The 18,009-nt window shown below is 40.6% G+C and overlaps 1 protein-coding gene across 1 annotated transcript in view; it reads right to left on the bottom strand.

Annotated features, from left to right (window-relative positions):
- The window catches only part of LIMA1 (LIM domain and actin binding 1), a gene marked incomplete at its 3' end in the record, with an annotated part of 75,630 nt that overhangs the window by 7,555 nt on the left and 50,066 nt on the right, over window positions 1-18,009 (bottom strand). The window contains exons 5-9 of the mRNA XM_079715585.1: window positions 13,136-13,220; window positions 11,866-12,014; window positions 9,116-9,223; window positions 4,581-4,638; window positions 2,931-3,040 (exon numbers count right to left, since the gene is read on the bottom strand). Coding sequence (XP_079571711.1) covers window positions 2,931-3,040; window positions 4,581-4,638; window positions 9,116-9,223; window positions 11,866-12,014; window positions 13,136-13,220 — 510 coding nt within the window. The remainder of the gene's footprint in view (window positions 1-2,930; window positions 3,041-4,580; window positions 4,639-9,115; window positions 9,224-11,865; window positions 12,015-13,135; window positions 13,221-18,009) is intronic.

Genomic DNA, 18,009 nt, shown 5'->3' on the forward strand with positions numbered 1-18,009 from the left:
ATGTCAACTTCATTAGTGCCAAGTCTCATCAACTGAATTATCTGGCCAGTGTTCAAAATAGATAAAATCCTTACTTTTAAAGACCAGTATCATTCATGGGGTGTTTTTTTGTTTTCTGTATTTTTACTTTATTAAGCTAAAGTTTGAAATGAATTGAGTCTTTACCTTAGATGTCCTGTTTTCAATAACAGACAGGCAACGAGGAGCAGTTTTACCAGGATGTGTGGGATCCACAAATCTATTCTGAGTGAACAAGTTTATTCTTAGCTGTATGTAATTTCCCAGACTGGAGAAACAACTTCTGTTGCATGGTCTATAGCCACAAGACCAGTTATGCCAGCAGGTCTTCCTATAAACACTAAAATATCTATATACTTGCCTGCAGAATGTAAAGAATAACTTTGAGGAAGAGAAAATAAATGGCCTGTGAATAAAGTGGAGATGTGATTGGGTACCACCCTGAGCTCTGTACACCATAACCATTTGAGCTTTGGACCATGGGCAAACATAGGCAGTGAGGCAGTTTACCCCTGTCTTTATACAATGTTCAAAACCTGAGGTGTATGTCTGGTGCAAGTAGGCTTGTCTGCATTCTACTGCTGGGTGACCAGAGCCAAAAAGGCAGGCATGAATCTGGGGCAGGTGCAGAGGGAGCTTTTCCTCCATCTCCTCTCCCTGGTGTGCCAGGAAGACCTAAGTGAGGTGCATTCTTTTGCACACTGCTCATCAGCTCAGACCCTGGAGTATGAATCAGGAGGAGTCCCAAAGGTCCACCCCAGGACCAGGAGATCTGGCCCAACAGTTGAGGGAGGGAAGCAAGACTGGACTGACAATTCAAATATACTTGAGAACAGATTTTAGTTCTTAGATCAGCCACAGAATTTCCCTAGTCCCTCAGTCACACAGAATCCATGGCCAAGTCAGCTTTGTTAGCTGTTCTTTGTCCAGAACCACAACCCAAGGACTCACATCTGGGCAGGGTTGCTGTTGGAGAGGAAATTAACCCCGTGGCATTTGCTACTTTATTGGACTTCAGATACTGGAAAAAAAAAGTGCTGATGCCAGCATGAGCAGAACTTCGAGGCCAGAAGAGAAGGTCATGTTAAGTACATGTGCAGATTCCATCACGCAGCTCAGTTCTTTCTCCCTCATTTACTTGCTTTCTCTTGCTACTTTCTTCACTTTTTGTTCCTTTCAATAAACCTTACTCCCCTCTTACATCTCTGCTTCCTCTAAAATTTTCATGTTTACCTTCTTCGCCCGACCTCCCCTTTCCTGGATTCTCCCCTTTCCTCCCTTTGTTCCAAACCCTCACCTATGTCTTACCTCCATCCTTTCTTTTTTTAAATTTTTATGGGAGTATAGTTGATTTACAATGTTGTGTTAGTTTCTGCTGTACAGCAAAGTGAATCAGTTATACATATACATATATCCACTCTTTTTCAGATTCTTCTCCCATCTAGGTCATTACAGAGTATCTCCATCCTTTCTGTGCATTAGAACTTTCATCAAGAGACCAATCATGGGCTTCCCTGGTGGTGCAGTGGTTAAGAGTCCACCTGCTGATGCAGGGGACACAGGTTCGTGCCCTGGTCCGGGAAGATCCTACATGCCGCAGAGTGGCTGGGCCCGTGAGCCATGGCCGCTGAGCCTGCGCGTCCGGAGCCTGTGCTCCGCAACGGGAGAGGCCACAACAGTGAGAGGCCCGCGTACCGCAAAAAAAAAAAAAAGAGACCAATCATGCCTACAGTTGTGCGATAGAAACATGGCAGATGTGTGCATGAGGCTGAAGCAGTACAAACCACCTTAAAACTAATTCTACCTATTCAGTTTCTCTCAAATGTTAAAACCTTTGAAACAAAACCCAGCTACTTAAGAGAACACCAGAGGAGGAAGACACTAAAGAAGTATAAGATATGTTTGTTATTAACCAAGTGGGTAAATCAGCACTGCATTAGCAAAGGATTCAATTAAAACAAGTTAAGTGAGCAGCCTAAAAGAGGTGTTGGATTTTTTTTTAATCTTTCTTTGTTTGTTTGTTTGTTTTTGCTGTACGCAGGCCTCTCACTGTTGTGGCCTCTCTCGTTGCGGAGCACAGGCTCCAGACACGCAGGCTCAGCGGCCATGGCCCAGCCGCTCTGCGGCATGTGGGATCTTCCCGGACCGGGGCACGAACCCGTGTCCCCTGCACTGGCAGGAGGACTCTCAACCACTGTGCCACCAGGGAAGCCCTATCTTTGTTTATTTTTATGGGAATATTTATTTGTTCATAGAAAGGGAAAATACTGCTTTTAAAAATTAGTGAATGAAAGGAGACCACAGATTGAGTAGCCTAGTAAAATTTTCCTAGGGTACAAACATTTTGGACATTCCTTAACATCTAATATTATAACCTAGTGTAAGTGTTATTTGAATGATCATTTTTATAGCAAATGGACTGGTCAACCCCCACTGGAATGCACACATTCTTTCTTTAAAAGCGCTGACCACCCACCAATCATGTTATGGTCAAATTCCTCAGACCAGGGAGCCACTAAATCTTTAACACTGCACATTCCCATCCAATGGGCTGATTTTAAGAGATTTTTCATATTGCTCTTTTTATAGGTTTTTACCCATTCATAGATTTATGAATTTGGACTTAACAAGAAAAATGTCAGGTTATCTTCTTTAACTTTGGGTTTTCTTTCATGAGCTTTCCAGATTTCAGACTGGAGTGGTAGCAGTGAGGCTTCCCACTCCTGGCTCAAACACCTGAGCAAAAGCAGCAAGATTTCCAGGGAAAGTGACTGGCTCAAGTGTGCCCTTATTTGGCATTTTCATCCCCAGGAAAGCAAAAACAGGTTATAATGAACATAAAGATAAAAGATGCAATGAGCTCTACTAGTAAACCAATGTCTACAAGACTCCAAGAGAAACTGCCATCATACCTTCACTGCTTTGGGAGGAGAACTTTCAGAAAGGCCGGAAGCTCTGGCATCTGGACTTAGTGGCTTGGGATGCACAGGCTGCTGGAACTCACTCTTAACCTGGGAGTTACCTGCTTGAGTTAACAGAAGGAAGACATTTTATAGTATCTCAAGGGAAGGCTCAGAAAAGGTTCCTCCCCAAAGCAAATTTTAGGCACCTCCACTAAGGACACAGGTCCTTTCAACACCAGGAAAAACATAGCTTTTCTGTTGAAGAAAAGCATTATTCTAATGCTAAAAACTATGCTCTTACGTCCTCTGTTCTCTCACAAGTCAGGGTGTCAACTCAGAGGCTTTCTCACCCTTTGCCGCATGCAGCGGGAATCCAAACCACCCTACATAAGGAAATTTCTGCCCTGTAGCATTTGTCATTTTTTAAGGCTGTTTATAGACTTTGATGGCTTTTTGGTAGTTAGCAATCCCAACAACTCCTTCTGGGGCGTTTCAACTGAACTTGGGAAAATGGGGGAATGTGAGGGGAGAAATTTCGTAAGACATGCTCATGTATATGAGTGTGTATAATTTGACACCATCTTTTTGGTCAGTCCTATAGTGAACATCCATGGATGAAGATTATGGAAAAAGACTCCATAAAGTTTTTTTCATAGTCATTGACGTGTCACCTGCATAAGTTAATTTCCTGCCAATATATTTGTTTTATGGAAAACTCAGAAGAGGCACAGAGAAGTCATTCACACAGTTGCTGAGGAACCATAAAAGAATCCCTAAAATCTAGAGTTATGTCAACAAAGTACTGAAAGATTAAGGCTTATTCTTCAAAAAAATGTTTTGCAAACCTAGTCAAAACTCAGAAAAATTTCTAGTCCAAGCAAAATGACTGCAAAAGGAATGTTCTTGGATTCAAGCAGCAAGTTTCTAAAATTTTAAGGCAGGGTTTACTAGAGATCTGTTTAGCTGATACTTCAACTTCTTGCTGAGTTTTCGATGTCTAGTAAACTAATTAACCTGAGGAGAAGCTAGAAATCCATATATATTTAAAAAATAATACACTGAATATCAGAATCAAAAGTGGACATAGTAAATTAAAAAACAAAGGTTTTTGTCTTTGGGAGAAGAGAGGCTCAAAATGATTCCAAACAGGATGAAAAGGTGATCAAATTCAGCACCCCCAGGAAACTGTCTAGAATCTAACCAGAGGGAGGATTATAGTACCTATTTAGATAAATAAGAAAAAGATATTTTTTAAAGGTTACTCAAATACCAATTCTTTATTCCTGTAAATGAATAAAGTCCTTCTTGGCCAACCTTCTATTAAAATGAAACTTCAAAATTATAGTTTTTATAGTATTAACCCTGAAAAGGTTTGGTACAAAAGACAGGATAAGTTCAATGAAAGAAGCATCAAAAGTATTCAGCTGGCCACAAGTTAATCATATTTCATTGAATTTAACTTCTCTCTTAGGCATGGGATGTGTGAAGGGTACTCAAGCACCAGTCCTTAAAACCAAGTGAAAGATCTGATCAGCTACATTACTGGGTTTAATATGTTACACATTCTCAGCACTGACAGAACTGGGGACCACCCCCGCCAACCAAACAGGGGCTAGAGAACAAGACCCTCTTCCACCAGACCTAAGAATGAAAGCTTACGGGAATCATCCTCAGCAGGGGCAGAACGGGCTGTCAGGCTATTCTCAGATGCAGAAACCTAGAAAAAGAAAGGCAGGGTGGGGGGAAGGGGGGTGGATTAAGAATCACGTTAAAAATAAAAGAGCAAACTGCTATTAATGCCATTAAAACCTGCTGACTCCAGTCAGTCACTGGCTGCCTGGGGGAAATAATGGCCCCCAGAACAGCTGAGCATTTAAACAAGAGGCAGCAAAATGTCTTTTATGAGGATATTAACATGCCTCTCAATTATAGAGTAACTCAAATAACAGACTGCAAGCAACTGCCAAAAGTGTGCATTATCTTCCTTTATAAAAGAAGTTCTAAACCATATCTTTGTACTCTTTGTACTCTCAAAAAAAAAGGGGGGGTGGGGAGGGTACAAAACAAAACCCTCTATCAGGGAGAGCAAAGCTCATCACGACAAACCACAACTCGTATAACTATAACTCACTCCAAGGCAAGATAAAGTCTTTACATACAGGAACTATTCTTCCTAACTCCTTATTTCCCAAACAAATGCATTCTGCTGAAACAAGCTTGCTGGTACAGAAGACCTTCTGATAGCTATAAAACAAATTTATCTAAAACCAACCTTTGGTATTATCTTCAAGGTTAGTTTCCCTTTTTAGTTCTGGTCTTAAAATGGCAATGTTTAACAAGATGGCAAACCTTATGTACAGGTGATTATTTTCCCCATTTGGCATCAAATTTAAATAAAAGTACTTTCTACCAGCTCTCTCTCCTTTCTACTGGCCCCTAGGCCTTCCTGGTATCTTCCTCCACACTCAAAATCATGAAGGGTTGGGACTTCCCTGGTGGTCCAGTGATTAAGAATCCGCCTTCCGATGCAGGGGATGCGGGTTCGATCCCTGGTCAGGGAACTAAGATCCCACATGCCGCAGGGCAACTAAGCCCGTGCACCCCAACTACTGAGCGTGCGTGCTCTAGAGCCTGCGCGCCGCAACTAAAGAAGCCCACGCACTGCAACGGAAAGACTCCACATGCCGCAACAAAGATCCCACGTGCTGCAACTAAGACTCAAGGCAGCCAAATAAATAATAAATAAATATTAGAGAAAAAAAAAAAGAAAGAAGGAAATGCAGAGAACTTCTAGTGAGGTTATGAGGAAGGAATTCCACCCCCCCTAAAAAAAATCATGAAGGGTCAAGAGGTGACCCAATGTGCACTCCTCGTGAATATTCTTTCATTCAGATGTCAGGGATTTTATGGGTGATGCTGAGTGTTTATATCAGGATGTCTAATGTACTGAATAAATTTACAATGGAGATTAAGTTGTTGGCTGACTGCAGCGTGGTCATTTTTTCCCCTTTATTCTCTGTTCATTACAGGAATTCTGACATGGTATAAAACAAACCAGTATAATAACAGTTAACATTTATTAAATGCTTACTATGTTCCAGGTATTGGAATGACCACTTTACATGCGTTATTTCATTTAATGATACGAAATAAATTTTCTGAAAGTTGTGCATGGCCATAAAAAGCTCTTCAATTCTTGCTAAATTAGGAGGTGCACCCATCCCAGGATGTCCTTCTTTCACCTCCAATTTAGTCACCTTGAACCTGCAGGGTAAACTTAATGCCAATCATGACATCATTGCACACGCCCAACCAGATGACTTCACTGCAGGAATAGCCAGGAGACAGCAAGTGAGATTTTGCTCAAACATTTCATTAAAGAAAAGCACAAATTCATTCACAAGAGGAGAAAGGGAAGAACAATACCTTGACAAAATATTCTATTTCAGGCAAGTTTACCCTGGCATTAATGTCCTTTTGTAACAAACTGAAGTTCAAATAGTTCTTAGGTATTGGTTAACAAAAGCTAGGCAAACAGCCAAAAGGATAGCTGAAGCTCTGAAAAATTTTATGAATTTTAAGGCAGCCAAGGGTTCACGAACCTACAGTATACACTTGAAGACTATGTACTATCTTTATCTCCTCTCTTACCCACCCACTTCCCAATTTGTGATTCAGCTGCAATGATACCCTTTTAGGCTATAACTAAAATGTTCTGATCCTCCAATTCAGCTCAGAGTTCCAGGTTCAAATCAATACGAAGACAATCAAGAAAGAAACATGAAATTATATATAGGGACAATCCAAGCATGATTTTCCAGATGATCATTTCTCAAATTATGCTCCAAGGACAGATGGGAGGATTTCAATGCTAGGAATATTTTTTTCTCTTAAATGTCTTTTTGACAGTATATAAGAAAAATTCCAGACATATCACTTATACATAAGACATAATCTCCCACTTAAAAAATGGGAAAACCAGGCAGTCTAATGAGAGAACTCACTTGATACATGACATGTGACATGGAAATAATGCCTGAGCCCACTGTTTCAAGGATGTATATAATTTGATTATTTTATGATTATGAAACACATTACTGCCACGTAGTTTGTCTTATTATCTCAAAATACATTTGTGATATAGTTTTGTAAAATAAAGCGACTTAATGTTCCTAAATTTTTTCCTGTTCTATTCTTTGAGTCAAATATTGTAGCCATTAATCTGAGACTATTTTTCTGTGTGTCTACTTTGGTCCAAGTATGTAGTATATCTCATGAGTTCCTGTTGGTATGCTGTCAATATATCTATTTTTAAGTCTGTTATAATCAAATAAGTTTGAGAACTATTGCTCTTAACCCATTTTAATTATCTCCTCACCTTTTGTAGAATGGCCTCAAGGGTGTTAATATGTGTAACAGAAACAATGACTATACTCCTATTAGTCACTGTAATAGACTTGAAAGCTCTTTCTCCTCATCTAACTTAACATTTGATTATCATATTGACAGAAAGACCAACGAGACTGGGTAATAGATTGGCAGAGAAAATGATAAATGTACCTGACATATATATTGTTACTTAATCCAACTAAGCCATCCATCTAACCATAAATGTGTAAAACCTGATTTGCTTAAAACCTTCCCATGGCTTTCCTCTGACGCAGGACTACAATCATACTCTTAAGGGTTTTTCAAGACCTACCCTGGCCCTCTCCCTCCACCTGTCTCTTACCATTGCCTACAGGTACTTCATGCTCCAGCCAAGTCATCTTGGTTGGGTTCTCTGGTTTCCAAACCTCTGTTGTGTCTCCCTGGAATACCCTTCTCTTTCTTTACTCAGCTTTCCCCTTATTCACTTGGCCTATTTCCATACATCCCTCAAGACTTGGCTCAGATATCACCTTCTTTTTTTTTAACATTTATTTATTTATTTATTTATTTTGGGCTGTGTTGGGTCTTTGTTGTTGCATGCGAGCTTTCTCTAGTTGCGGTGTGCAGGGGCTACTCTTCGTTGCGGTGTGTGGGCTTCTCACAGCGGTGGCTTCTCTTGCTGCAGAGCACAGGCTCTAGGCACGCAGGCTTCAATAGTCGTGGCATGTGGGGGCTCAGTAGTTGTGGCTCACAAGCTCTAGAGCACAGGCTCAGTAGTTGTGACGCACGGGTTTAGTTTCTCCACAGCACGTGGGATCTTCCTGGACCAGGGCTTGAACCCGTGTCCCCTACATTGGCAGGTGGATTCTCTCTCTTTTTTTAAAATACTCTTCTGTAATGTGATTATTTATTTATTTATTTATGGCTGTGTTGGGTCTTCGTTTCTGTGCGAGGGCTTTCTCTAGTGGTGGCAAGCGGGGGCCACTCTTCATCGCGGTGCCCGGGCCTCTCACTATCACGGCCTTTCTTGTTGAGGAGCACAGGCTCCAGATGCACAGGCTCAGTACTTGTGGCTCACGGGCCTAGTTGCTCCGCAGCATGTGGGATCTTCCCAGACCAGGGCTCAAACCCGTGTCCCCTGCATTAGCAGGCAGATTCTCAACCACTGCGCTACCAGGGAAGCCCCCTGGCAGGCGGATTCTTAACCACTGTGCCACCAGGGATGTCCCAGATATCACCTTCTTGAGGAAGTCAGGTTAAGGGTCCTCAGTCCAAGCTTCCATGGCCCCTCACAGCCCTTGCATGGCACTTGTTACACTGTTTTACAACAGCCAACCTACACTCATCTCCCTCCTACTCTGTTAGCTTCCTTGCAGGTAAAGACCACGTGGAATGGTTTGTTCACATTTAGTTGCTAAGCTCAGCATTGCCTGTCCTTAGCATAGTGCCTAGCTTTCAAAATACTTTGAAGTGAAAGAATGACATTTTCTTGCATAAAATGTGTTAAATTAATAATATGCAAATAACTTTGAAGATGATATCTCTATTCAAACCAGATTTTTAAAAATTACTTAAGCTCTATGTCCTCTGAGCATTTGCTGAGCAAAAGAATTTTCCAATGAAGGTTCATCATTTGGTCAGCTATAAGTTGCAGAGCTCCCCAACCAAAATTATGTGACCTCCAAAAAAGACAATCTGTCCTGGCAGCTGTTACCAAATTCCCAGACACTCTACAGCCTAGAGTTAGAGTTGTTTCTAATTTTAAGCATCTAATTTAGAACACATGCTTCCCTGGCAAATGGACATCAGACTTTCCAACCCACCTTTTCTCCATCCTGATGGGCGATACAGACCTCAGGACCCGGGGGCACATTCTCCTTTTGCTCCAATTTATGAGTTTTGATTTCACCACCACTAGCTCTCAACTCATTCTACAAAATAAAAATAGTCTGTGAATTAAAAAAAAGTCTCACGATTCTCTTCATAGCACATCTATTAAATAAACTTGGAATGTTAAAAAAGAAATTATTTTAAGAGGCTTTAAGTCAAATCAACCCCCTAACTCTCACAAGCAAAACCCATTGACTTGTGAAATGACAAAAGCAGCTTTGTGGACACATACCTCAGAGTTAAATATTTATACAACTAGTCTAAAACTGGATGCTCATTAGAATACAGACACACACACAGACCACCCCCCCCCCCATACAATGTTCTCGTGATTCACTCTTCTAGCAGCAGAGCTTGTGGGAATGCAAAGCTGGTGAGTTTTACCAGAAAAGACCATTCTGGAGCAGGGGAAAGGAGATGCCAAGTGCCAATAATTAAGAAAATATACTGACCATATATATATAAATGCCCGGCCTGGAAAGAGAGACAGCAATGATGTATACATATAAAAATTGAAATTATACTTAATGATACCATAAAACAGCCTTTCTTTGTGAGACTTTCAAAGACATGTTTTTAGCATAAAATTCATTCAGTATACTAAAGACATACCTTATTCTACTTCTCATAATAGAGCTTCAACATAAAAAAACAGGCATAAGGAGTCAGAAGGAGTAAGTGTAAACATATTTGTTTTCCTTGCAAAGAACACTTGGGGCAAAATATTAAAATTGACTTTATTACTAGATCCATAATCAGTACAGAGGTAGATGAATACGGACATTTCCTACCTTTAGTCTGCTAGTTATCTAGTACCTTTCTGTTCTCTGTGATTCTTTAGGCATGGGGAGAAAAAGAGCGATTTATGGCCACAAGGCCAATGAAGGGAGTGTGAGTGCGACTGACTCAGGTGTGGAATTCCAGGTTGAGGCCTACAGCTCTGGAGGTGCGTCTACAAGGAGGAGCTGGCAGCCAGCACTATAGAAGCCAACAGTACAAGAGCCCAAAACTCATTCGTGACCCCATCTCAAAGCCCAGCCTCTGGAATCACTGCCAGAGAGAGTGCGCCTTGCTACAACCATGCTCTGTAAGAGGCCTGAGAAATTCTTTGCGGATGAGATAAAACATGCTTTTTATAAGAATTCCTTAAGACTTCTCAACTCTTAAAATTTACAGAGCAGGCGAACCGCAATGCAGAAACTCTTATTTAGGAGTTAAAAAACAAAGTCACTGAACAGGTTTTTCCACTTAGGGAGTCACCTGGTAAGAATGTTTATAGCAGGAGGGCACTGAGAAGCAGCAAAATCCTGTAACAGAGGGAATTAAGCTCCACAGATCATCTGTTTGCTGTATCTCCTGACCTGCCTTTTAAGAGAAGTCTAAATTTGCTTATTTTTCACACCCCAGTGAATAACAAGCCTGTGATGTTCCACTTCGATACTGATTTACACACAATATCTCTTCTTAAACCGATACTGAAAAATCAAGATGAGATTACTCACTGCCTAGAGACTTAGTCCACCAATAAATACTACTGGAAAATGCATACTTCATAAGGTGGGGAAAAGAAGGCTCAGTTCCTGGAATACACATTGTGATTTCTAACAGGCACTAGTTCAGCCTGCCAAATAAAAGTGAATACTGTTCTTCCAATTTTATTAAAAAATAACAATCAAGAGATTAATAATTTGTCATTTGAAATCTTAGAAGGAACAACTGTTTGAAAGATATATATGTATGTGTACATGTGTATATACGTGTGTGTACTTATGAATAAATGGCATTTAAAAGGCAACTTCAAATAAACAGTTCAGTCGTGTCCTCCTGCCAGTTAAGCCTAGGAAAGTATAAAGTGGAAAGACCCTCCACTCTACTTAGAATACGACATTTTTGTGCTTACTGAGTACGTCATCTTCCTGTCATTTCTCTCCCTTTTTCCTATCCACTATTCTATTTGTTTAGAAAGTTATTACATCATAAGAAGTAAAGATTAAGTAGACCCTATGTTGTATGATTTCATTTACATGAAATGTCCAGAACAGGAAAATCCATAAAGACAGAAAGTAGATTAGGGGTTGCCAGGGGATGAGTGAAGTGGGGAATTGGGAGTCACTGCACAGGTAAGGGTTTCTTTTTGGGGTGATGGAAAATTTCTGGAATTAGACAGTGGTGATGATTGCACAACCTTGTGTATATATTAACTGCATATTTAAAAATGGTGATTTTTATGTCAGGTGAATTATATATCAATAAAAATTGCAAAAATCACCCCATCCCACATTAATGTTGAATATATTCAATATTTCTCTCCAGTATTCTCCCTTTCTTCTCTCAAAAACAAATATAAGTGTATATGTTAAAACTAATAAAATACTATCAATACTTCTTTAACAACAACAAGATTAAGTAAAAGAGACAGGAAAATTCTCAATGACATTACTGGATGGTAACATCACACAAAAAAATGAGCGGGGTGGGAATGAGGCCTAGGAAAGCAAAGTCAGGATTAGAACATGGTGAGGATTACGAATGAAGCTAGGGTAGGATTTATGTGAAGAGAGAATGGCTGGGGACCAGTAAGGAGCCAAGGCTCACAGGTCAGGGTCTGGGAGACACTTTTAGTTCCTGTGCTCAGTGACCATTTGCTGGATGAGTGAACGAATGAATGATGCTGAACACATACTGTATAGTTGGTGGAACTGCTTTGTTTGGACACAGCTGCCTGGTACTTGGCCATTCGATCCTTTATGGAGGTTTCTGACAGGCGTGGGAACTCCAGATTTCGCCTACTCTCGCTTTTCTCTGAGTTGAATGATGAAGGTGACAACTGACCTGTAAGCATGCAAACAATGTGCTTTATTAGAAGATAAAATGCGATTTGAATGATTTCAAGATTCTAAATTTTGGGCTACTGTAATCTAATATAATCAACCTCTTCTATTAAGAATACAAAGAAGGGGGACTTCCCTGGTGGTGCAGTGGTTAAGAATCAGCCTGCCAATGCAGGGGACACAGGTTCAAGCCCTGGTCTGGGAAGATCCCACATGCCACAAAGAAACTAAGCCTGTGCTCCACAACTACTGAGCCTGCGCTCTAGAGCCCGTGAACCACAACTACTGAGCCCACGTGCCACAACTACTGAAGCCCTTGCGCCTAGAGCCTGTGCTCCGCAACAAGAGAAGCCAACGCAATGAGAAGCCCGCACACCGCAACGAAGAGCAGCCCCTGCTTGCCCCAACTAGAGAAAGCCCATGCAGGGACAAAGACCCAACACAGCCAGAAAATAAATAAAATTAATTAATTAATTAATTTTAAAATAATACAAAGAAGGAAATCAGGATTATAACTGTTACTTATAAGGTAACATTCACTTACTTTCCCAACATTAAAAGAAGAACCCTTACCATCACTGAGTGTTATGTATTTTTAAATTTTTTGTTCATTTAACATGTGAAAAAATTAGATGGCAATGCCATTTTAATTTGCATTTCTTTGATTCCTAGGAGGCTGATGGTTTCCTGTATTAATTGATTTTATATTCTTTTGTGAAGTGCTTGTATATGCCCCCTTTAAAACATAATAATTCTGCTCTCAAGGTGTTATGTTAGCATCAGTAATACAGGATAACCAATCTTGACAGGGGATAATGTCCATCCATGGGAGCCCTCAAGCCCCAGATGACCATGAAGCCAAAACTGTCGATAACAGTACTTCCCTTATAATCCTGCAAAGTTACCCTTTGGTTAACACAGGTTACTGTTGATAAAGTTGGATTAAAAATACAGAGACACTATTTGGAAAAAGCAATGAGATTTGGGAATGGCTTGTATCTAGCAGCCTTTCTTTTCATTTGTACCACTCTTCCTTTAAAAGCATCAGCTTTGAGGTCACAAGGTATTGTTACTAATGAGTACTTCCTAGAAAATTTCCCACACATGGAACTCTCTGCTTACCTGGGCCTATTTCCAAGTCATCCAGAGAATAGCTGTTTTCAGAGATCTTTCTTCCACCTGCACTTCGGCTTTGGGCCCGAAGAATCTGTTTGGAAAACAAAACCCAGCAATAAGCTTTGCAGTGAGGATGGGAAATCTTGACGCAATGTTCAAAAAGGAGACCTGCAAATCTCCTTTATAAATAAAATCCAGTAGAGATTAGATTTTATATTAGTTTTTATATACAACAGAGTGTGTTTTTAGTATTATAAATATCAAGCACTACATATTCACAGGTGCCCAGGGGAAAATAAGTAACTCTATATAGGTAATGCTTTCTGTGAAATATCACTGCCTAACCACCTTAACCAGAGAGCCTCAGAATTTAACAGTCACTGGAGCAGAATCCTCATGTCCCAGATGAAAATGATGTCTCTCCAAACTGCCAAGTCCTGATAGCAGTATCTTCTTTTTTTTTTTTTTTTTTTTTTTTTTTTTGCGGTACGCGGGCCTCTCACTGCTGTGGCCTCTCCCGTTGCAGAGCACAGGCTCCGGACGCGCAGGCTCAGAGGCCATGGCTCACAGGCCCAGCCGCTCCGCGGCATGTGGGATCCTCCCGGACCGGGGTACGAACCCGTGTCCCCTGCATTGTCAGGCGGACTCTCAACCACTGCGCCACCAGGGAAGCCCCCTGATAGCAGTATCTTCTGTTGGCCTTCTCCGTCCCATTTTATCCCTGCTGTTGCTGCCTCGTTCATGTCTTCATCATCTTTTCCCTGGACTACTGCATTACCTTTCTTTTCTTTCTTTTTTTTTTTTTAAAAGGAACATTTATTTATTTATTTTTTGGCTGTATTGGGTCTTTGTTGCTGCACACGGGCTTTCTCTACTTGTGGTGAGCAGGGCTGTTCTTCACTGCGGTGCACGGGCTTCTCACTGCGGTGGCTTCTCGCTGCGAAGCACAGACTCTAGGTGCGCGGGCTTCAGTAGTTGTGGCTCATGGGCTCTAGATCGCAGGCTCAGTAGTTGTGACACATGGGCTTAGTTGCTCCGCGGCATGTGGGATCTTCCCAGACCAGGGATCGAACCCGTGTCCCCTATGTTGGCAGGTGGATTCTTAACCACTGCACCACTAGGGAAGTCCTTGCATTACCTTTCTAATTGGTTCTTCCACTTTCCAATCAAGGCTCTATGATGCTGTCATTATCCCAAGTAAAACAAAAAAATTATCCCCAAATATAAATCTATGTTACTTGACTTCCCAGGTGCGCAGTGGTTAAGAATCCGCCTGCCAATGCAGGGGACACGGGTTCAAGCCCTGGTCCGGGAAGATCCCACATGCCGTGGAACAACTAGGCCCATGCACCACAACTACTGAGCCTGTGCTTTGGAGCCCACGTGCCACAACTACCGAAGCCCACGCACCTAGAGCCCGTGCTCCTCAAGAAGAGAAGCCACTGCAATGAGAAACCTGTGCACTGCAATGAAGAGTAGCCCTCGCTCGCCGCAACTAGAGAAAGCCCGCTCGTAGCAACAAAGACCCAATGCAGCCAAAAATAAATAAATAAATAAATAAAAATTTAAAAAATCTATGTTACTCTCTTGTTCAAAATTCTTTAAGGATTCCTAATCACTCCTTGAATTAAATCTAAAGTGCTTAGTATGTCAGAAAAGACCAGTTCTAGATCTGGTCCCTTCCTACCCTCTCTGGGTATTCTCTTCCTCACCGCTTACCCTCCAGGAAAAGCAAACCACTGGGAGGTCCATGATATTGTAAATGAGTTCCCTCTACCTGGGTTACTCTTTTATCCTTCTATTGTCTAACAGTGCCTGTTCCTTCAAGACTCAGTGTAAGCTAAGCAACAGTCCCTCTGCATCTGCCCTACCTCTCTTCCATAAATCTAAGTAGCCCTTTCTCTGTTCTCAAGGACCTGGACACACTTCTATTACAATGCTTAACAAATTGTTGCGCATCCCTATACTGGACTGGAATCTTAGTTTACTGAGGGCAGAGACCATGCTTTTATTTTTTAATTAATTAATTAATTGATTGATTTTTGGTTGTGTTGGGTCTTCGTTGCTCCGTACGGGTTTTCTCTAGTTGCGGCGAGTGGGGGGTACTCTTGGTTGTGGTGCGTGGGCTTCTCATTGCAGTGGCTTCTCTTGTTGCTGAGCACAGGTTCTAGGTACGCGGGCTTCAGTAGTTGTGGCACGTGGGCTCAGTAGTTATGGCTCACGGGCTCTAGAGCTCAGGCTCAGTAGGTGTGGCGCACGGACTTAGTTGCTCCACGGCACGTGGGATCTTCCCGGACCAGGGCTCGAACCAGTGTCTTCTGCATTGGCAGGTGGATTCCTAACCACTGCGCTATCAGGGAAGTCCTATTTCTTATTTTTTAAATAGAAAAGTGGAAGGTACAGATTTATTTAATTAAAAAAAATGATTCCCGTAAATTACTACATTTGTATCTCTCAAATTTAGGGTAGATCTCTAATGAAAGTTCCAAATTCTTATTTTACGACTAGAAAAGTAACTCAAGAAAGCCACTTAGTAAGTATCAGAGGATGTTCCCAGACATAAAACACAGACAGTATGTCATGTTTATTCAGCTTACAATGAGAGCCTTCAAGCAGATCCTATCATTGAAATCTCAGTTTATTTCCAGATAACTTAACGTGGAAAAGATGTCTGAAATCCAGTATGACAGGAGACAAGAGTAAAACATTTAACTCCCTTTTGAATTCAACATTAATAAATAATTATTAAACCTTTAAGTTCAATGGACTAATCAACCAACAATAAAGTTTAAGACAGTGAACTATCCCTTTTTCAAGTCCTCCCCACCCCCCCGCCCCCCAGCCCTCTCTCTCTCCTTGGAGATAGAAAATATGCCACTTCAGAAATCAGAGCCAAGGATTTGGTTTGCTTGTACCCTACCAAAAAAAATACAGTTTCTAGCAAATTCGATATACATTTAATGTACTGCATCTCCAGTCATCTTTGCTATTTACATTATTGGTTGAATCTATTTACAAAAAAAAAAAAAACTAAAAGAAGCTGTAGCAACTCTAACCTTGCCACATCATACTCAGGTCAGCTGCACCAACATCAGTCACATCCACATGACTCCTATGATGCAACACATTCTTGCTCTGGGAACAGCCTACCACTTGGAAATGAAGATCATCAGCCAAAGTGAAAAGATAAGTTTGGCAGAATACCCTCCATCCACATTTTTCTGTTTTTAAAACATTTCTCATTTGCAGATAGTTAAAGGAAATTCCAAAGATTTATTCCAAACGCTGCTGCACTGTAAAATGATCATTATAAAAACTAAAATTTTCAGGGCTCAAAAAGGGAGAAAGCCTGGAAATACACTTTTTTTAAAAAAAAAAAAAAAACCAAAAGGGAATGGGTTCTGCAGTCTTAACACTGGAGCAATATTTCAAATATTTACATTCTGTCAAAGGTAAAGTTCAAGCATAATTCCAAGAGTATGTGTTACATGTTGCAACCTGCTAGGAGTTTAGTTTTCTGTTTGTGCTTGAAGTTCCTACACTGGTGTTATTGAGAGCAAGACCATTTAGAACCAGAACACATGCCCTGCAAGGTTCTTTGGTTTTAGATGCATAAAATTTCCCATCTTTGCTAGCTTTTTATTTAAATCTTTGGGTTAAATAAAGAGCCATTCCCCCCCCAAAAAAAATTCATGAGGGTTCAATACTCTGAATTATTTTCTTTCATCTATTAAAAAAGTGAATCTGCAAAGTCATTTGGTCTTAGAGAAAAATAGAAAAACGTCTCTGGAAATCAAAGCTATACTGACACTGGTTCTGAGGAGGAATACAGCTCGGAGATTAGATGGCTTTTAATGAGCTCCCAGGTGAAGCACTATGCATTTCTTTTAATATCTTTCCACCTCCAAACCACTCAAATATAAAGAATGACAAGATCCCTGTATACCTGAAATGAACACAATATTGTAAAGCAACTATACTTCAAAAGAAAAAAAAAAAAACACCAAAACCTCAAGGTCTCAAATTCATTAACTATTAATTTTTGGTCCTCATTTTACAAGTGGTAATCTGAGGTTCAGGAAGAAGGTGGGGTTTCCTCCAATATTTCTCAAGGAAAGTAAAGGAGCACAAAAAGAAAAGAAAAAAACCCAAAAAACAAAACCAACAAACACCAGGAATTCTGATACTGAAATACTCTTCTGTAACACATTTTTATTACATTTCAATCTTTTCTATTCAGATGCCTGAGGCAGACTTAATCATCATAATCTGTTAAGAGAGAAAAGATAAGACACTTTAAGACTTTCTGGAATTTCCTAAGGCTTGGCCTCACCCCACCCAACAAATCCTCCTTCCTGTCAGCTGACTGCAGCAACTCTCATTAGTGTGACTACCCCTTAAATATTTTCATTGAATCCATAAACCAAATGCATCAACATTTACCGGTAAGAAAATAATAGTCTGGGGCTTTTAGCCAGTAGTCTGTAGAATTTCTTTTCTCTGAAAAGTTTTCTTTAAGAAATAAAGTAAGTTAGGTCCCAAATGTCAAGTAAAAAGCAGGATTTCCTGTCCTGTGTAACCCTATTTTCAGGAAAAATTCTCTTTAAAAGTTGATTCTCAACACTTTAATTTACTGAGAGCCACTTCCTTCAACCATTCAACTTTGACCTTCCTTCAGACTCTCTCATCCCTCCAAAGTCAAGTGTGGAGGAAGGATGGCTTTTAAGGAAAAATGGGACTTTGCTGAACTATGCATAGAGATCATATGGTGTAGATAAAATCTGGCCTTAATTTCTCAAAATACTGAGAGAGAAACATTTCCTTCTCCAGGGACCCTTGCAGAAAAAATACAGCTCATTTAAGTACAAAATACACACAGA

The sequence above is a fragment of the Hyperoodon ampullatus genome (assembly GCF_949752795.1).
Source record: "Hyperoodon ampullatus genome assembly, chromosome: 11".
NCBI classification, from domain to species: domain Eukaryota; kingdom Metazoa; phylum Chordata; class Mammalia; order Artiodactyla; family Ziphiidae; genus Hyperoodon; species Hyperoodon ampullatus.